Source organism: Cynara cardunculus, assembly GCF_001531365.2.
Source record: "Cynara cardunculus var. scolymus isolate 2C chromosome LG 11, CcrdV1, whole genome shotgun sequence".
In the NCBI taxonomy this organism is placed as follows: domain Eukaryota; kingdom Viridiplantae; phylum Streptophyta; class Magnoliopsida; order Asterales; family Asteraceae; genus Cynara; species Cynara cardunculus.
This window is the reverse complement of record NC_037538.1, coordinates 4,656,222-4,677,876: the sequence shown is the minus strand read 5'-3', so window position 1 is coordinate 4,677,876 and position 21,655 is coordinate 4,656,222. Positions and strand designations below refer to the sequence as shown.

The window sequence follows — 21,655 nt, the reverse complement described above, 5'->3', positions numbered from 1 at the left end:
ATGATTATTCTAATTATATTTTATATTTTTTATATTTAAAATGAGATGTTTATCCTGTATTTGATTGTGTTTATCTGCAGTTAGTTACACGAATTCAATTATGGGATGAAATCGGATAGGGATGAAATTGTTTAGGGATGAACGGGTTTAAGAGTTTTAAGAGTTTAAGAGTTTTAAGAGTTTAAGAGTTTTTAAAAGTTTTAACCAAATGCTTTATAATATAGTATAGATACATGATATTGATACGTGTTATACAGAAATGAGAGAGTGGGCATAACGACAGGTCATAAGTAGCCAATGACTGGGGAGGTGCAAAAGGCCCACCCCCTCGCTGCTCTGCCAGCCCCTTTTAAATTTTTATTTTTTTAATCTTTTTTTATTTTTAATCGACTTAAAAAAAGGATGACATAATTTATTAACAAAGGGATGTACCTACATAGAAGGATAGAGCGACACATGCCGCTCTATTATTATTATATCATAAGAAGAAAAAAAAGTTACGTTTATGAACGATGTCATCGTATTATTTTGTTGGATGTCATTATACAGTTTTTGTAACTAAAACGTCAGTACAAGACTTTAATGACGAAGCTGGTAAATGTTTTGTTTTTTACAGAAGGCTCAGATCCGAGTCCCACGATAGTCAAACTTGTTATTTTTTAGCTTAACTTGAACATGAGTATCTTTTATGCAGGGACAATGAATCAACCAACAGATCTCTCTTGTACTCGTTCAAACCTGCAAAGAATCATTAGCTTACAAATCAGTTATTAACTGTAAAGTTAGCTGATAAACTAATATTTTTGATAAAAAAAACTAGTTGATAAAAATACATTGAAGAGGCCACACGATGTGTTTCATTATCTTTGTAGCTTGGTCCAGTTAAAAAAGGGAATAGTGGTGGATGGAGTACATGTTTTACTGTTTATATGATTCTTTGCTTCAGTCATCTTCCCCTTTCCATACCTTCGTCTTCATGTCCTATTTTTCTAAAATTATAAATTTTAATAAACAACAGATATTTTAACATTAGCAATAATTCTATTCGGTACGACGTATAATAAGATCGAGAATCTTATTCAGTATGTGAGGGATAAGACTTTTACCTGTTTAACGCTTACCCGGTAAAAGACTTTTTACCAACAATCAGGGTCATCTATTGAGACTTGTGAACCAACTTAATAAAGATCTGTCTAATTTTTTTTCAGAATAAGAAACAACTATTTAATTTCAGAATTTTCTGATCAAAAACAGAAACGACTCTTTAATATTCTTCTCACTTTATTATTTTAAACATTTTTGTTTGTTTTAATTTTTAATATTTTAATATGACATGAGCTTTTATATTTTATTTTGTTTATTACTTGTTTTAGACAATCTATAATTTTAATACACGTATAATAGGGTCTCCAAAAGAATGGGACGACCCTGCCAACAATTCATTTTGATGGTGAAAATATTACTCGATAAAGTAAGTAAGAGTAATAAGAGGTTATTTGGTTGGTTTTTTATTAACTTCTATATAAATAAATCTGTCTCTGTAAATTAATTTGTTTGTATAAATTAATAAAGTTTTGGTTGAGAGAGTTTTCAAATGAGCGTGTGTTTTTCGGTTGTGAGAGATATGTTTGGGAAAAAAATTGGCTTCTTATATAGAATTTTCTTTTAGAAGCTTACTGAATAAACTATTTTTTATATCATTAAGTTATTATCAAACAACCGTATATATTAAACCAAGTAAATTGTAGGGGGTTGTTTGTTTAGCTCTTAATAATTCCATTAAGAGTCATCCTCCGAAGCGTTCAGAGGTGAATCTTGTTTGACAAAAAATAATTTGTCTCTTAGTGGTTCTAAAACTCTATGAATAATATGTCACTTAATCATTCAGCACCCTAATTTCATTGTAAACAATTACCAAATAATTATATTTTATTTTGTACTATATCATGAGAGTCTATTAATCATTCTAACAACTTAATCATTTTGCATTGAACTATTCAACGACTGTCAAATAGTTCTGAAATCTTACCAAGGGGCCATTTACCCAATTGCTTACCCAATAAGCACTTACCGATAGGAGTCAACGCTATGATTTATTTTAATGTGTAAGATTTTAGTATATATCAAAATATATCGAATGAAACGATTTACTGGGTAAGAGTCGTCATCCTCATTTACCGGGGTAAGATTCTCCATTTTTCTCATTGCTCTTACCCGGTAAGATTCTTGACCCTTTTTATGTTCATCCGATGAAGAAATTTATCCGGTAAACGCTTTTCAAGTAAGTATTTAGTAAATGACCACTAAATTTATTGAATTATTAACAAAAAAACCGAATTTTGTGCAAAATAGAGAAAAATAACACTCTAATAAGATGATTGGAACTGGAAGGTTGGGGTTTCGTCACCATTTGTACTTGCATACTGTTTGGGGCCCACACACAGTATTCCCACGTTAAAAACACACATCATTTCTCTTTCTTTCTTTTACTGTACATTTCCCATGCTACAAAAATGTCCTTCAATCACTTCTTTACCTCAATCACCACCACCATATCATATCATGGAAACCCCTCATCAACCACCCTCTTCCACCGTCGATTTCAACCTCAACCACCATCATTTCGTTAATAACCACCTCGAAACCATCACCCCGGATCATCATCATCATCATCCTCACTTCGCTAAACAACCCATGTTTGAAAAACCCTTGACTCCCAGCGACGTCGGAAAACTCAACCGCCTTGTCATTCCCAAACAACACGCCGAGAAATACTTTCCGCTCGGTGGTGGTGACGCCGCCGACCAACAGAAAGATCTGTTGTTGAGTTTTGAGGACGAGTCAGGGAAGCTATGGCGGTTCCGGTACTCGTATTGGAACAGCAGTCAAAGCTACGTGTTGACCAAGGGTTGGAGTCGCTACGTGAAGGAGAAGCGTTTGGATGCCGGCGACGTCGTTTTGTTCGAGCGAGACGGCTTGGATTGTGAAAAAATGTTCATAGGGTGGAGACGGCGTTCTGCTCAGCCGGTTGCGCTTGGTGGTGCTCAGGTTAGTGGGTGGAGCACGGCGGTGTTCCATGATGCGCACTCTAATTATCCTTCGCACCCATCCCTTCCTCTTCCATACCAACCCGAATCTCCTCATGCAGGTAATTAATTATATATACGGTAACATACAACAAATTAGTATGATAACACTTTTCACGACCTATACCTTTTTACACTGTAACAAAAAAACTAAGCGGTAGCACGTGCCACCACAAAAACCCTTTATTAATCTTCTACGGGTTTTCCATTAGTCTTTTTTTAGTCTAAAATTAGTCGTCACTGGGTTACCCGGGTACTTAAATGTTTAAAACTTTACATCTTAGGTACCAAAATTGAAGTTTTGAAAGTACGTTACCCAAAATAGGAATCAAGTTAAAGTACGTTACTTTTTCATGCAATTTGCTCTATCAATAGGTACCAAAATGAAAGTTTTGAAAGTACGTTACCCAAAATAGGAATCAAGTTAAAGTACGTTACTTTTTCATGCAATTTGCCCTTTTGAAGATTACAGTATAAATTGTATTAATAAGATATTCAATAATTTTCATTAGTTGGAGCAAAAACCCCGTGATCTCCATTTTAAAGATTTGTTGGAACGTTTATTTTGGAATATATTTTTAATAATATTTCAATTAAATGTTTTCTTTTTTATAAAAATGAAATAATGCAGGAGGGATATATGAAAATGTAAATAATTGCCAAAGAGGAGCGGTAGCAACAAGACGATTGAGGCTATTCGGGGTGAACCTCGAGTGCCCGGATAACTCTGAGCCATCAACTCCGGATGGCTCGAGCCAGAGTGGTCGACCAGATCACCAGTATAGTTACAATTCCTCGGACTTTCATCTTAACATGGTTAGTTACATTTTTATGTTTATTTTGTATTTTGTTTAATGTCATATATAGTATATATTTAAATATATAAAATACAATTAGTATTAAAATAAATTAAATATAGGAATATTATCTCAAATTTTGAAAATGATATGGTTGGAATACTCGATCTGTTTTTGGTATAATAATTGCCAAGTGATGATTTTGTTGCCTCCTATTCCGAGACAAATATATTTTATGTATTTAATTAATAATAAATGCTACATTTTAACATTTTTGGTGTTAAAATCTCTAACATATACTTAAAGAATTAAAAATAAAATTTATATTTATTTTCAATATTTTCTATTTCGAATATTATAATATAAATTATCTATACTATATTATAAAACAATTTGACAAAAACTCTTAAAAATCATTTTTTATACATGAAGTATTGCTTATTTATGCATATTACTTAAAATTTAGGATTGCTAGTAAATTGTGCGTGAATACAACTTATTAAGCTCTATGTTTGAGTTCGTATAACTAACTGTAGATAAATATAATAAAAAATTGAATTAAAAAGATATATATTAAACAAAAATAAATTACCTCGTCACCAAACCTAAATTAAATTATAATTAAAAATTAAATTAAAAAATTACACAAAAAATAAGAACTTATATATATATATATATATTAATTTTTTGATGTATTCAAATTTATATTTTCTTAAGAAAAACATTATTGTTTGCTCAAAACCACATAAATTCGTATTATAACATCGACAAAGATCAAAATAAAATAAAACATTGAAATCGAGATATATTTCGTTACATTATGCGAACACCCTTATAGTATTATTCAAATGTTTAATATTTTTCTGTAAGATATTAGTTCTCTCAGCTATTTATTTAATTTTAATGATTCTAAGTGGTAGGAAATATTAAAAAATAATTTTTTTTTCATAGGTAATCATTTTTAGAAAGTTCATGAAATTTAGAGAATTTCACCGTTGCTAGAATAATAAAAATCTTTAAAATCTCCCTTTTAAAAATGATATTATTTGTTATATATTATAAACCATATATAACAAGAATTTAAAGGATATGTTGGAGATACTATTATTTGCTATATATTATAAATCATATCATTTAATATACTATATAAGTTTTGCCCAATGCAAATAGATTTGGAATCCATAAACTTATCAAATATCAAATGTTAATGTTATCAATAAATAATCAAAATATATCATAATTATTTCAAGTTAGTTAACATGACACTCTAAATATACAATTGGACACTCTACATATACAATTGAACGTGTATACATACATATATATATGTATATATATATACTAGTTGTGTACCCGCACAATGCAGCGGGAGCTATGAATTTTAATGATTTTGAAGTTCCAATGGTTTTATAAGATAAGATTTAACGATGATATAAGTTACACTTAGTCTTTACATATTAATACAATTTGAATAAATAAGAGTTATGGTTCCAATTACAGATTATCGATGAAAAAAATTATATGACAGTTTAAAATCCAATATATCTAAACGACACCACAAATGTGTTCAATTTACACCAAGAGTAAAGAACCAAGAAACTTAAGTTTTAAGATAAACACTCAAAACCAATAAAGAAAACTACAAATTTAACATATCATAAGCCATGAAAAGATCAAAAAATATGAGTTTTAGAATGAAATTTCGACTGTTTACTCTTTTTCTTGTCCAGAAACTCATATTAAGGTTAAATTAATACATGCATATATATATATATATATATATAGGGGTGGGTTCAAATAAAACCACTCACATTCAATCAATCATAATTTTTTATTTTGTTCATTTTTTTGTAATTATGAGAGGTTGATTAACCATTTTATTGTGGAGGGTGTTAATCATGGATATTATCATCTTTATTATTTTAATTTTAGAGAAATACATGAAACAAATTCATTAAAATTTTATTAAGTAGTATATGAAACAATTTCATAACCACATATGAAACAACTTCATCAAAAAAAGTAGTATATGAAACAATTTCACAAGATTAACAATTTCATGAAAAAAATTTATAAGATTAACGACGGATGAGAGTAGTTTTTACGGTTTTTACAAATTGGAGTGATTTTCATTTGATCGCTCCTATATATATATATATATATATATATATATATATATATTTCAAAAAAACTCAAGAGCATATTAATTCAGAACATATTATATAGTGCAATTTGGACAACCCAAACCCAAAATATATAGTATATATATATATATATATAACTATAAAAGTATAAATCGTAAATATTAAAAATATTTTTTCACAGTATATATAATATATAATAATATAATTAAGTCAAAAATTATTCAATATTGGACTCATTTCGAAAGTATTAAAGAGATGATTATAATGGTGTAACTTGGTAGAATAAAAATGTATTTTTTAAACATGTTTTAAAAGTAAATGACGTAAAGTAAATTAATTAACTAATTATAGGGGTATAAAGTGTAAAATTTAAAATTATAATTTTAAAAAAATCGGTTGTGAGAGGGTGAGTGTATGTGAGGGGTGAGTGCATGTGAGGAGAGGAATGGGTGAAAAAGTGTATAAAGGATATCTTGGTCATTTAATATTTTAAGACTTTAAGACTTTTGTTAAATTTGCTTTATAAGATCGTATAGATATATATATAATAGATAAATATATTTACAGTTCTGATACAGAGTATGGGCATGTTTGTCCCCCTCGGTTTGGATGTATGTGGACATGAGTGTATTCATGTATCAATTTTTGAATGCATAGCTGTAGTCATATCTCAATTTCATCTAACCATCTAAAAAATCATTTAAAACCATTTTTTTGAACAAAACCAGTGATAAAATGGGTCGTAGGTTATAACCTAAACTTGTTTCCATCATGATCAGCGATCTTAGCACCCAAAATTCGTTCATTGAAGTAGTTTTATGCTTGTATTAATATATATATATATATATATATATATCTATATCTCGAAGGTTGGTCGACTAGATATGATGTCCCTACTTTCTTTTTGGCATGATGTAGAAGGAAATAGTGGTCCTATCCTTATAGACATCCTAGTTAGATTCTAACTAAATTGGTTGCTACTTGATACGACCTTACTAAAACATAATCTGTTCTACATATTTGTATCTCTGCATTCTTGATCCCTAACTAAATTGGTTGCCTGCAACTTATTGTACCATAAATCCACCATATACACCGGTTATTAAGTTCATTCGTATATTCCATGTCCCATGGTATGTGAAGCACATCAATAATCCCCTTAAATAAAAACTAATTCGCAGTTATAATAAATTTATTAAATTATATAATTAATTTCAACTCATTTATTGATGTTAAATTACACATAGCTCTTTGTTTTTATAGTTATTACAGACATGTTTTGAAATTTTAAGAAAAAAATAAATGTATAAAAGGCTGAAATGACTAAATTACCCTGGTTATTAATAAAATTTTAATAATAAAAACAAGAAAAAGAGTAAAAATGAATAAATTTGTGTATGAGTGGGACCTGATTGCGTATTGTGTGGTATTGTTATTGTAGCAGGAAGAGGAGGAAGGATAAGATGTGTGGAATTTGAGTCTCAATTATTTGTGATTGGATGGCACAAAACCAGGGAGATCCCAGATTTTCAGGCATATTTTCTTCTCTTTTATAGGACCAATCCATTTCAAAAAAACTGGATTCTTTCCTAAAATAAAAAAATAAAAAAATTGATGGGTTTTAATAGGGTAGGAGTGGGACATCATAAGATGATGTGATGGGGGGAGATCTGGACCATTGGAAATCAAGCAGAATGGGAGAAGGAAAAAGGACCTGATCAACAGCAGAAGGGAAAGGGGAAGGGGGGTATGTACCACCCCACCACCAGGGTGATGATGGGGTGGTTGTAATAGGCAACTGTTATGATTCGATACATACATATGCATAATGCATGTATGTATAGTTAAGTTAACATGCATTGTATAGTAAAAGCAGGTACTTGTGGCCCCCAATATTTGTACTCCTTCAAATTCAATCTTCACATTTCCTTAATAATAGCATTCAATAAAACACCTATCATTTGTCTAAATTCTAGTTTTCAAAATACATATATATATATATATATATATATATTTTGAAAACTAGAATTTAGACAAATAAAAAGGCATTTCAGTTTTCATGTATATAAATTGAAATTCATAGAAAAATCATAAGAAACCAATAAACAGTTTCAATTATTTGTATACATATATTACAGATCAAAGCAGCAAAACTAACCAAAATTCTTGAACTATTAAAATGGATTGTTGATAACTATTTTTTGCCCGATAAATACTTACGGGATAAGAGTCTCCTTTACTTACTGAGTAAGATTCTCGGTCCTCGACTCACCTAGTAAGGTAAGTGACTCTCGGTAGGCACTTTTTAGTCTGGAAAATCAAGGACCAAATTCTTCTCTTTATCATTTCTCTACAGACATCTCCAAAAATATCAGTACCTCCTCAAGTGTCACCTTAAGAAATGGCAGATGCGCAAGCTGGTGAAATTGAAAGTTGAAAATGGCATTTTCTATTAATTTCCGCCTTTTAAGTGTTTCCAACACTTGAAAGCTATGATTATAACATAGAAGAGATTTTTGGAGGTAAAAGATGCAGTAGATAAAACACAAAAGTAAAAGAAAACAGCTACGCACCACCATTATTACATTACATTACAAGAAACATGTACCATTTTATACAAAATCATGTACATAGCAAATGTTAATTGCACACCACCAGAAAGCAGACTCTGCAACAATCTGGAAACTGCAAACAAATAAAGTTCAGTTCTTCAACACTCCACAAGATTTACCTAACAAACACAAATACGCTATATGATATCCGTAATATCTTATCAAAACTCCGCAATTAATATCTGATATCCAATGCCATATTTGGATTTCAGATATTGCGGCTCTATTTGCAAATATCCACATCCATAGTCGTTATATAGGTACAAATCTAATGTATTATATCAAGTTCAAAATATCAACCAAGACCTTATAACTGTAGTGATTTAAATCATACATACATGCGTTTGTTTTGTGAATCCCATGATCTTTATTTTTTATGCTTTTCAAAATGATTTTGTTTATGCGGATACGGGCATACAGATGCAAATATGTCAATTTTGTATATTTTTGCTGCAGATGTGAAGTTTCAAATAGGGATGCAGAGATACTAGAAGTTGCATCACTCTAGGAATGAACACAATGCTCACCTCATGTCCAATGGGTTCAGAACCAGATCAAGATGAGAAATATGTCTTCCTGTTGAATTTAATCAGTTGTGTATGGTTAGAAGTTTCTTCTGTGCTCAATCGGCAGATCCTGTGGGGTTCACCTCTGTGGTTTCCATTTCCTTCACTTTCTCAAGCTGCCTCAAAAGATCCAGCCTTTCAGGTCCATAAGTTGACGGTATCTTCACAAAACAAATAAAGAATTTGTCGGTCTTTATGCAAGAAACAGCAGAAAGGAACGCAAACCAGATATGCAGCACTCACCAGCGACGGTACATATCTCTGAATAGCGGCCAACATTGCTGCATGCCCAACTGCAGTGACCTATAGACGCATCTTCAACATTAGAGAAAATGAAATAGAGAAATACAACGGTTTATTTTCTTTGCTACTAGTTTTGGTCCCAAATTAGGTAGATGCATGGGCTTGAATTGTAAATTGGGTGTTAGAAGTCGAAATATGATCTCTTGTTTAAGTTCAGCTGCATTTTACTAGCAACTGCATAAATGGGGGTGTCTGTTTTCTAGATAACAAATACCATAACTAAACTAAAATTATAAGAGATCAATTTGTTAACGCTATCTACTTGCTAAATCATACTCCCTTTGTCCCAAATTAAGCGTCCACATTTTTATTTTTATTTCGTCCCAAAACAAGTGTCCACTTTCAAAATTAAGTGTGCATTTTCCTATTCTACCCTTAATTATGTGATGGAGAAAATCTCTCTGTTATTAATGGTAAAAGTGTTGTTTAGTTACTTAAAAAGCGTAATAATTAAACACTTTTAAAACTGTGTGCCATGTTCATTGTGGACACTTATTTTGGGACAGAGGGAGTACTCCCTCCGTTCCACGAAAAAGGAGCTAGCTTTATAATCTAGAAATAATTAAATTTCACGATGGCCATATATGGATCTCCAAAAAAGGGACACTTGGGAGCATAAAATCTGTCTTCATGTCAAGTTAAAAATAGGATTTTCTTGGAGACTGAAGATTAAAAGTTATCTTTTCAAGACAACTACAATGGACCCACAATAGTACAATGACCATTTATCCCAAGGACAGTGGAACTCACAGGTAGTAGCATGAGAATGCTGATCGGAATTACTGATGCCAAGTCAGTTAAAGTTCTTCGAAGAGCTTGTTTTTCTTTGTCAGTCAATTCATCCCCTATAAGGGTCCTTCTAAGCAATCCTGTAGCTGCAGCAGCATCTATGGCTAGAAGTTGAGTACCCTGTAAGACATCCTGCTTATAGAACTAATATGATCAGTCACCAGCAATCGGGGTTGACCGAAAAAATGTGAATTTTAATCAAGAAACATTTGCAAAACTAAATGTTTGCAGAGTGGATGAGATAGATGTTCAACCACTAGATTTCTTGAAACAGTACTTCAAGACTAGCCTCTGAGGCACATGTGGGACATTCAAATTCAGCTCTTGGTTATTTAATTGCTATTTAGAAAGATGTTTCACTTTGTTTCCAATACACAATGAATATCACATTTGAACAAAAGCAAAATGTAATCAAACCTAAAAGAGGAAGAAACACATGGTGTGAATATGCGGTCACACTTTGGTACTCTGATGAAAAAAAAAATTGATATGCAGAGAAACGAACCAATGTATAAAGCATAAAACAACACTAAGTTTACTAGAGTGAGGGGGAAGTGTTTACCGTGGTAGTTCCTTTGAGCTTGCTTATGGACCTTCCGATGATATTCTCTTTTTCTGGCACCTTAACCACAAGAACCCCTTCAGCATCTTTAGAATAATCAGCAGGATCATCAGCCATTCTAATATCCTCCTATACACAAATACAAGGAATATGACCATCATCAACCATGCCAGTATTTTCTTAATCCCGTGTTTCTCTATTTTCTTTTTGGGTGAAAGGATCATCAGATTCACGATAAAAGGGAGACAAAAATTTATAATTAGAAGAATGTATGGGGTTAAAATTAATCTAACTTAGAAAAATGTCCTAACTTGTCAGGGAACAGAAAAAAAAAAGGACACATGCAAAATGAACAAGACCCTGTGGAACTCCTAAACCCCATTACTACCCTTAATCCTTATGTTAAAGATAACATATCATATCATATCAATTTCTTTGCAGTGATCCATTATATGATTCACATTATACAAAAGGCCTTTCTTTCCTTGGACCATGTTTGAAGCAATTGAGGAGCTACGAATTCTTTTCTTCTTCTTTTACTTGTTTGTTTGTTTGTTTTTTTTTTTTTTTTGTGTGTGTAGGGGGGAAGTCATGCACTAGAAATAGGATATGTAACCAAACCAAACAAGCCCAGTACTTCCCTAAATTGCTAAATAGAATTTAGATAAAAAGAAAACCTCTTCATTCTCAGACTGTTTCGCACTTCTTTCAACTCGCCGTTCAAGTTCTATCAGCTCATTTCTTAATAATTCAAACCGCTGGATTTCATTTGATTCCAGTACACCTGTATCTTCCTGCAAAAAAAGATTAATTCCAACTTTCAACTACTAGGGACATTGTATATTATAAAACATAACATATTCAGGCTTGTACAAACTTGATTACTCTGACCAAAAGCAGAACAGACGAGCAGTTTCTCTAAAGAACTTCAAACATAGATGCACACTTGTTTCGATGGAATTGCATCATGATAAGTTACTATCAAAATCAGTGAGCTTCCACAATGACTCATCTTATAAGGTGTGCCTGCATATGAACCTGAGATGCGGGCTCTAGCTATTCATGTAGGTTTCTTGCCTTTATTCCATGCTCTATTACCATCAGAATTTATAGACAAGGGTGGGGATTCAATTGCCTGTTATGAAGCTTAAAAACACATGAACTGAGGTCGGAGGTGTCAATTAGCTACACATCATATGTTCAGTGGGTTGATGTCACATGGATAAGGTGGCGTTTCTAACAGGTATTATAGACCATATAGGCACTTTATCATCAGTGGTCCAAACAGACTGGCCTTTCCATGCACTATTCATGAAGCTCCTAAGCTTTCTTCACAAAATCTGGACTCAGAAAACTACAATATAAGTTGAAGAATTGACCTACACAACACATATACACCTTATATATGTACATAAAATAAAGTAGAGATCATCAAAAATTGAAAATTCTGAGGCATACACTTCCATAGGCAGTTTCTGATTGGAGGTCGGTTGTTGGAGTCGCACGGGGTACCAGAAAGTTCCATAAGCCATCAGGTTTACTATAGAACAAATGAGAAAGAAGAAAAATATAAAAATAAAGCAAATAAGGTGTGCACAGGCTAAAACATTAATACAAAACGCTAATCTTATGATACGTGCTTAAAGTGATTCAGTGAAGGATTATACCTGCTGGATACATCCATGTCATTCTTGCCTCTAACAGATTGCCTCTTGTTCCTATCAGAAGACTTGGGACGACCATCATCATCTCCCTAGATACAAACAAGATGTAAAGTCACATACATAAAAAGTTTGCATCCATGGTTTTAATCATAGGGTATGTGGTAAGAAATATAGGATATACTAATATCTTTTATTTTGGATAGTATGACCACGATATCAACTTTTACACTAGAATGTAACATGCAAGTGCTGGATCTGACTTTTGCAGAGAAAGATCCAAAAGAGAAAGAAATGTCGTATCCATGAACATAATAATGTACAAAGAGCAGGTGTGTTCTTAAGAGAATGTCCTCATGACTGAAGAGACCATAGAGTTTTCTTCCAGCAATTAGTTTAGCTTTGTATTTGGCACAAAAAATTGAAAGGATCGTGATTATTGTTTCTAATAAAATATCCCCAAACAGTTAGAAGCAAGTCAAGTTCGGGGGAGAGGGATAGAGGGATGTGTGTTTTGCTTTACCTTCCCTTCTCTATGTGTGTCTTGCCTTATTATTCTATGTTTAATGTACCTATGCCTTACTATTTCTAACTCCTGTGCTTATTATTTGCTAGTCTTTGTTCCTCTTCCCTTTTTGCTCACTCTCTTGCACGAGCAGGAGTCTTCACGGAAACAGGCGTTCTACTATAGAGGACCTGTCTACATGCATCCCACCCTGCACCCTACTTTCGAGTGGGATATACTAGGTTGGTTTGTTAGATTTGTTTTATGTCATACGTGTAACGAAAAATATAAGAGAATAAAGCAAGAGTAACAATCAGCACAGACAACATCATGTGTGATGTTTCACCTGTTTGCACACATCTCAAAGAAATGAACATCGAACTATGCATGTGAATGCTTTTCTCTTTTCCTCTTCCTCTTTACTTCAGATAATTATTAATATTAACCGGTGTAGGTCATCAATTTTACCCAATTCTAAACCATCAAACTAAAGCAGTAGTAGTTCAACCAATTGTATCTTGTAGTTGGCATCAATAATGCAGCTCGAAGAAACGAAACTATGCTAAGTTGGTACATCATTGCGGAATAACCAATGAAGTATACATATTCTTGATCTTACAACATAATGACACATCAATAGTATGTTTTTTTAGGCAGTAAGAGTTACTGATCAATATTTCACAGGGAAATAATTTAACTTGGTATTAAATCCTGTGGTGACAAAGAATCTCCTCCTTAGTTGAGCAATTGTTTTAGCATATATGGAACATTTGCATATACCATGATGACAATTATCCATTGTAATAACCAAAAGCAGATATACAGATTTTCAGCAAGTCAAGCTAATTCTGTAGAAGTCGTTTAACCAAGAAGCTGTAAAGATGTGAGTTTAGTATTTTCATTTTTCCCAGTCTAGTTTTACATCACAAGGAAATATTATTATGAGGTAGATTGTCTCTATTTAGATACATACAGATACCTGCTGAAGGGAATCCGCTTTGGCTCTAAAAGACGCCTCAAGAAATTCAGCCTCTTTTTTAAGTTTCCTAATCTTCTCGAGGTCAGAACAAGCAGCTTTTAGATGCTCCTTTCCAGAACTTGAGCTGGACACATGTAACTCTTGAAGTAATTCCTCAAGCCTAACAAGGGCTCCATCAACACTTTCCAGGGCCTAGACGAAATTTAAGTCATATTGTTATTGTAACCGTACATAAAATTTTCCATCTCCAAAAGACTAGAACAAGAAATGCCCAATAGTTAACTGATTGTTTGACTAAGCATCATGCAAAATAGAATTCAGAAGGAAGATAGAGATCAGAAGCAAACAAAGTAATCGCATGCGGCCTAAAGAACTCCTAGAAGATAATGTGATATTTTTCGGGACTGAGTCTCCAGTTTAAATGAGAATAAGGGGAAACCCTAGAACTCTATGACACACCAAATTCATGGATGACCAAACAATTTGAAGTGCAGGCCAAGCATAGATAATCACACCGAAGCCAAAGAATTTGAAAACTAAAAATAACTCAACTTTGTGAAAGATGAAGATACCTTGTCAAAAGAATCTAGTTCTTTTTTCAATGGAGAATAACTTCCTGAACGAGTAATCTCAAAAACATCTGTGTTACTGCTTTCAATCATCAGCTTCCTGCAGTAACATTTCCATATTCTACAAGTGATGGATCTTTACTAAATTTAAACATATCACTCAATGAGAAGATGCATTTTGCAGAAGTAGCAAGAAACTGAGATAAGGAAAAACCAAGTTTGCAAACCGCGGTGCGCTTACTGGTAGGTTCTACACATATTGGAGCATCATACTTGACTACTTGGACCATCAGGAGTTGGCTTTCCATGTATATGTGTCTTTAAAGACGTGGAAGGTGTTAGTTTTAGATAGGAATGCTTGAATAAAGGCCTACCTTGTAGGCTCTTTGTTGTTGTAAGGCAGTATAAAAATATGTGTGTACTACATATTTCTCCTAGTTTCCACAGTTCTATATCTTGAATAATGGCCTACCTTGTAGCTACCACCTAATTGATTCGTGTGACTTAGCTAACGAATTTGACTCTGGTAAACCTCCGTGCACAAAATGTCTTATACGTAAAGACATAGATTTGCTGCCTTGTAGACTAACCAAGTGTACGAGTTAACACTCATCACCGAAAATGTAATTATGTACAGAGACAGAACCAGAGGTTGGTCATGTAGCATTCTACTTACTTGGGTATGCCTAATTCTTCCATAGACTCCTGTAAGATGTTGTGCCTGAAATAAGAAAAATTCAACTTTGATCACCTAATTAAAGAGCCAAATTCTATTTGAAATCTGTAAAGAAAAGCAAAAATGAACAGATGGCACACCCTCTAGAAAGGAATCTTGCAGCCTTGACATTAGAAGGGTTCTCAAGCCATTTACTATATTTGATAAAGCTCTGAATCCAGTGTGAACAAACATCTAAAACAAGAGGAACAGCATCCTCATTTGGAGGACCTTGTTTACTTCTATGACCATGTGAGCCTTTCTGAGCGTCAATATCACCTGGATAGAATGGAAGCCAATCCAACTCTTCACATACAACCTGTTAAATATTGGCCCCTATCAGAATTTGCAGATCCATCTGTACATGATACATCAATCCAAATATGCTAACCTCAACATACAGTTGGTAAGAGCTTATTGATGAAAGCTGGGGATAGTATAGCACACTGCCACCAATAAGATACCTGCTTTGAAGAGAGAAATAATCAGATTCAGATCAAATGCAAAGTTGACATGAGAATGCTGATCAATATAGAAGCAACCCTCATCCGAAAACTTTACCTGATCAACCCTTCAATGGGTTTAGGTACTGCCTCAAAGTTATTCGCAGATAGGAATAACTGAGTCCTCCTTCCCAAAGCGATGAAGAATCCAAAAATGGCCAGATCCTTATCCAAAACCTGCATGCACAGGAATTAACTTAAACTACTGCAACATGACTAACGTAGCAGGTATTAAAGCACAAGAGGTTGTTCCTCATGTACACACTCTTGTCCTCGTTAAAACTCCAATCTAAAGAAGTTCAATTTCAAGGAAAAATGTTATTCGCCACATCCTATATTGACCTCAGCTTGTATATATCGAAATTAAACCTTATCTCCAGCTATAAATGGTGATGTAACATTTCAGCTCCAGTCACTCTGGTTTATCCAAAGTCATAATGAAGTAGGCAGGCAGAAATTAGCAGTATCTACAAATAGATTGGAACTGTTTTGCTGCATATACGGGTCTGAAGCAATATATATACTTCTATATCTCTACCAGGTGTTGAGAACCTCAATATTTTACCTCAATGCTTTCACAGGTCGTCAATCTTGACCATATCCTTTCTCTATCAATAGCCCGCTGTAGCTGCTTCTGTACAAGACTCACCCAAAATAGGACCTCCTCGGTGCCTTGATCATCTTTCACTCTACATGCTGCGGCTCGAGGTCCAAAATGGACCAGAAATTCTCTGCGTAGGCCAATCTCTTTTATGGAACTATAAGCTTTACATATGGGAACAAATTCAACCAGCATGTCCATCAGTCTACCAGTTATCTCAGGAAGAACAGAGTAAAATTGTGTGCAAGCAACTTTTGTAGGGCCTAGTTTGGTTATTGCAGCAATGCAACTCAAGGCAAATAGGAGCAAAGATCTGTCACTTGAATCCCCTGAACTCAAGGATGTTCCTTTTCTGAGACTGGACAAAAAGAATAAATTAGCAGGATGTAGTAACAAAAAATCCGCTGCCTCTATAAGATAGCTACTTACACCCCAGTAGCAGCAGCAAATCGTTGATCCTTCTCAAAATAATTGACGAAACTGGACACTACAGACGGCACTTGCTCAGACAAAAACCAGTCATAAAGTTCTGGCTGCTTGTCTGATAGTGCATCCCGGATTACACTTTCCAAGGGAGCAGAATGCCGTGACAAACTGCATAAAAGCTATTATTAGATTAAATACGAAAAGCATGTCTGATAATGAAATGCTACCTTTATAATCAGCAAAGCTTAGAAATACTAAAGGTAAACAGAAAAACAAAAACACAACACACAATTTCCGAGTATTTTCTCCTAAACGAATCAGGGAATGTCTTTTGGAATACGATTAACATACTGAAAAAAGAAGAGGGAAAAAGAGAAGATAAATGGAAATTCGCCATAACATATTTCAACAGATCACTTGCATCATCGTTCCCAACAACAAAATCTCATCCCAGGCTGAAGGGCCATAGTTGGCTTATCAATGCCACTCAAGCTGATCATTAGTTTTAGTTAAATTTAGTTGGAGCTTATAATGAACCCAACACAAAACCAACCCAAGTCAAAATGCCAAAACACAATTTCATCAAACTGAGATATTCATTGACGAAATACTTTAAAGTGTATTCCCATCTGCCTCTGTATTTCGAGAGCTTTGGCGACGATGATAGCAACTATGATATGATGTCTTCTCCTTTGAGGATAATCAAAAACCGAAAGTGTTCAATTGGGCATAAAATGAAACAGATTTCCACACAGACATCTTTCTTGAGTGTCTATGTAACAAAATAAAAATAATTGCATATTTTCTTTCCTCATGCAGACTGGAGATGTCTAATGAAGTAATAGAAAATCCAACTCAATATCCTTACCTCCGCTGCACAAAAACATTGATGTCTCGGTCTCTTCTATCTCCACGAGATGAAATCTCACATGCTGCTAATAATAACGAATACACTGAGGCCTGAAGTTATTAGAAGTTATTAGAAGTTATTAGCTTTATGTCATAAGTTGAAAAAGCCCATGGGTATCTAATTAACCAGAATTCCTGGGGAATATCAGCACCAAGCACCATAGTCAAAAGATCATAATTGCGAATTTACAAGATATTTGAATGTCATGCAAATTCTAATAGAAATTTTCTCCATTTTAGGAAGACAAAGCAGGATCTCATCTCTTCGTGGATATGGATTTAGTAACCATCACTATCTTTTCAGATACATGGTAGATTTCTATGGAACTTGCTAACCACAATTTTAAATTTTTCAATCATATGGCACAAACCCATACAGTTCCAGAAATGGTGAAATCCTATGTAAAGCATGTAAAATATTTTTATTATAAAAGCAACATTAAAGGGTCACCCTGCACTACAGCTCCTAGGGTTTGGAAGGGAAGTCTTTGTAGATAAGAATTTCAACCCCAGGTCTAATTGGTTATACAATCCAAATTAACCCCAGGTGATGAAAGTTGACAGGTCCAAATACTTTTAAAAACACATAGGCATGTTCTCCCCACACTCAGAAGCCCCAAAACACAGACATGGAAGTTATTGGTGAGGTCAATATAACAAGCCAACTTCCCAGAAGTTACCTGCAACTGTCAGGTCCAATTTTGATGTTCATCATAACTATTCTCAGTAAGATAAATGCTGATTAATTTGGTTGGGGCCTTCCAAATACTGAAAGATCATAATTCTAGTGTACTGTTGTTATTTTTTAAGACCTCTTTGAGATCACTTCCTAGCTTCACTGTGAGAAATCCACAACTAGTTGGATATTTGTTTAATTCTTGCATTGTCGAACCATTGGTTACATGCCTAGTATACTTATGAGCCACCAGATTTAAATAACCCGGTTAAAGAAACCATTTGCTAGCAATTGATATTTGTGGACGGTGGTACTTCCCTGGATCTTTGCTGCATCTCCAGAGGAGCAACAATAACCTTATTCTTGCCTATCAAAATATCATTTCATCTCGTAGAGCAACCGTCATATCTTGAAATCCACCACTAGTATATTTGGCCAGAGCCAATTAGACTAAAAGTGGCTAGACCTGATTAGAGATTACATCTAGACCGCATTTATATTTGGTGTTGGAAGTGCATTTTATGGAGTGATTTTACCTTATCTCTGAGACATTCAGATCCTAGGACCCATCTTCATTGAACTAGAATACTAAGTTCTAACACTAATTTTGGTTCACCATACAGAAGTTACCGAAGTCCCATCTTTAAATCAATACAAATATAATTCCCCAATAATTTCTTTCTAACCAAAAAAGATATTTTGTAACGCTGAAGTGAATTTTCTTTAAAAACAAGAAGACATATATCTGAGGCACACACTGAAAAGAGCGGTAAAAGGACAAAAAGGAGTGAAATGCAGCTAACAGTTACAATAATGGTGCCAAGAAGCTGTTTAAGATTTTCACAAGCAAAGGTAAAAGTGGCTCTTTAAGCAGACGTTGATAAGCAATAGGTTGAGCAATCTGAAATAACAACAACAGACAACTGAGCTGTAGCATTCAAGTTTCCCTTTCATATCCATATAACCATTCATTACGTATCATCGTTGATGGGATTTAAAACAGTGTCTACACTTTTTACATAGCATAAGAAAAATCCTAGGCCCATTCTGATTCAGAATTTGGATGAAACATACGTAGACGATCCTCTCATACTTAATATTTGGTATTTAATTTCAGAAATCATATAGAATATATGCAGTATAATACAGACATAAGCTTATTTTCTTTGAATGATCCATTTCTAATGTTCTACTTATTCAGCTAGAAACCTATGCGTAAAATCAATAAACTCAAAACTTCATTGACATCAATTCATTTCATAGGAAAAAGAGAGCCATCATAAGAGCGTAAGACTGATATAAGTATCATGTGCAGATCTGAAAACACATAAATATGCCTACTGTGGTACACACACACACATTCACTTAGGTACAGTGGTGGTGCTGCACAGGGTGGCAAATTAACCCCCCCCCCCCCCCCGACATTCATTTTAGGCAAATATTAATTGACTCTAGTAAGAACATGATAGACACATGTCACAAGCATGTTAGAAACGAACCTGATAAGATAAGGCCTTCACCCAAGCATTTTGGTCTATACCAAGCCAGGCAGTTGAGAACCATGATAACTTGGATGCAGAGCACTGCTCTTTAATTGCCAGCTCATATACCCTTGCAGCATCATGCAATGATTGGATAAGTGCACTATTATATTCTTCATTTTGTAATGACTGGTCAAGCTTGACCCTCATTTCCTCAACCTCACCACTAGTACTTGTTTGAGGATTACCATTAACTGTTACACCATCATCAGTAGAAGCAAATGGCAAAAACTGTCTCCTCCTTCTAGATTGGCTATGGGTCAAGCCAGAGAATTGAGGCTCTATTGATCTGGAACCAAGTCCAAGGGTCCCATCTTCTAATAAACAAAGACTTATCTGGCATCTCTTCCTTGAATACGCCTTATTGAACAGTAAATAATCCACAGCAGCTACCTTCTTGTGACAAAAACAGGTTGTGGAATGTTTACACAGAATCCATGGATTCGGGGATCTGCATCATGTATGCAATGTTAGAAAGTTAAAGGTTTAACAAGTACAAGTCCTGCTGCATTCCCTTCTTTTTAATATTACAAAAATAACTCTCTTTGTAAGACATTTTGCTTATACCATTGCTCAATAGTCGTGATTCAAAAAGGATGTTTGATATTCAATTATGTTCTTCTTACTTCCGTTAACTCCATCTGGCTCATCAACTATGTTACTTTGGAGAACGAATTTTCTGATATCCCAGACCATATGGTAGGATCAAAGGATACCACAATCAATTGCTTAAGTCAATATACCTAATAGCAGGTTCGACCAATGAAGGGCACTTCAGTATTGAATTAATGCCCTAGCCATTGAGTGAGTCTTTTTAATTCACGATGGCTAAGCTTTACTTAATCATTATCAAACAAAAAACTACCTCTAAAACATTGCCGTGATCCAATCATCCAACGACTAATGTGATAGCTATGACATTCAGTTATTCACAATTCAAGCTTAAGGACTTTAAGTTAACATAAAAAACCTGCAGTAAATCATTGACTACAAACCGTTCAATTGCATTGAATTTCCACTAAACTAGCTGCTACTCAACATAATTAGAAAATATAAACAGCTCGAATCAAAGAGATACTTATGTAAATGGAAGAAAGGGAGTACTTACTTCGTTAATGAGGTAGAACGGGGGCAACAAACACTGGGGAGAGCGTTAGGTTGAGAAGTGGTCATGGATCATAACCAGATTTAGTAATGTTTAGCCGGAGACCGCTGATTATGACGAAGCGTTAGAGGAAGTAATGAAGATAAGGAAAGGGGTAGTGATCGGCGGAGGAGCGAACGGCGAAGAGCCACGTCGGTGCGAGGAAAAGCTTGTGGTGTTTGGAGAGGTGAAAGTGAAGGATAGAGAGAACAAAAACGGATGATTGGGTCGGGTGATGGATCCTTACCAGTTTCACTTTTGGCGGGTGGGTCTTAAACGATTATGGGTCCAAGTTGATGTCTTTTTGTAACTATTAGCAAACTCCCGATCAAAATCCTGGAACGGAGGACAAAAAAAAGACCGGTCCAAAACCTGAAAACGGTACAAAGTTACACCATTTCTAATGTATTTTCTAAAATGAAGATTTTTCGAATTTTTGCTTCAATAGATTTTATAAAATCTTATCTTTTCGATGAAAGAGAAAAAGTATGTTAGAGAGAGAGTGAAATTTTTCGATTTTGGAGAACTTACCATATATGATTTTTACAAAATCAGTATTTTCTTTTG

General features: G+C 34.1%; 2 protein-coding genes across 3 annotated transcripts; one reads left to right on the top strand and one right to left on the bottom strand.

Annotated features, from left to right (window-relative positions):
• Window positions 1-2,562: 2,562 nt before the first annotated feature.
• LOC112520982 (B3 domain-containing protein At2g36080-like) lies at window positions 2,563-7,489 on the top strand. The gene is made up of 3 exons (XM_025129603.1): window positions 2,563-3,148; window positions 3,718-3,902; window positions 7,472-7,489. Exons 1-3 carry the CDS (start codon window positions 2,563-2,565, stop codon window positions 7,487-7,489), a joined length of 789 nt encoding a protein of 262 aa, XP_024985371.1.
• Window positions 7,490-8,595: 1,106 nt separating this feature from the next.
• Window positions 8,596-21,223, bottom strand: LOC112521126. Of its 2 annotated transcripts, none has more exons than XM_025129821.1 (19): window positions 21,053-21,223; window positions 19,903-20,395; window positions 17,687-17,778; window positions 16,822-16,986; window positions 16,357-16,750; window positions 15,850-15,968; window positions 15,680-15,752; window positions 15,390-15,607; window positions 15,250-15,294; window positions 14,577-14,694; window positions 14,005-14,196; window positions 12,527-12,612; window positions 12,318-12,399; window positions 11,537-11,653; window positions 10,860-10,988; window positions 10,259-10,429; window positions 9,449-9,508; window positions 9,167-9,366; window positions 8,596-8,712 (listed from the first exon to the last, which is right to left on the bottom strand). In XM_025129821.1, exons 1-18 carry the CDS (start codon window positions 21,115-21,117, stop codon window positions 9,262-9,264), a joined length of 2,724 nt encoding a protein of 907 aa, XP_024985589.1. In that variant the 5' UTR covers window positions 21,118-21,223; the 3' UTR covers window positions 8,596-8,712; window positions 9,167-9,261. The 2 variants fall into 2 exon arrangements, with proteins under 2 accessions (XP_024985589.1, XP_024985590.1); XM_025129822.1 differs by having other exon boundaries at window positions 13,999-14,196; window positions 14,577-14,673.
• Between the last annotated feature and the right edge of the window lie 432 nt (window positions 21,224-21,655).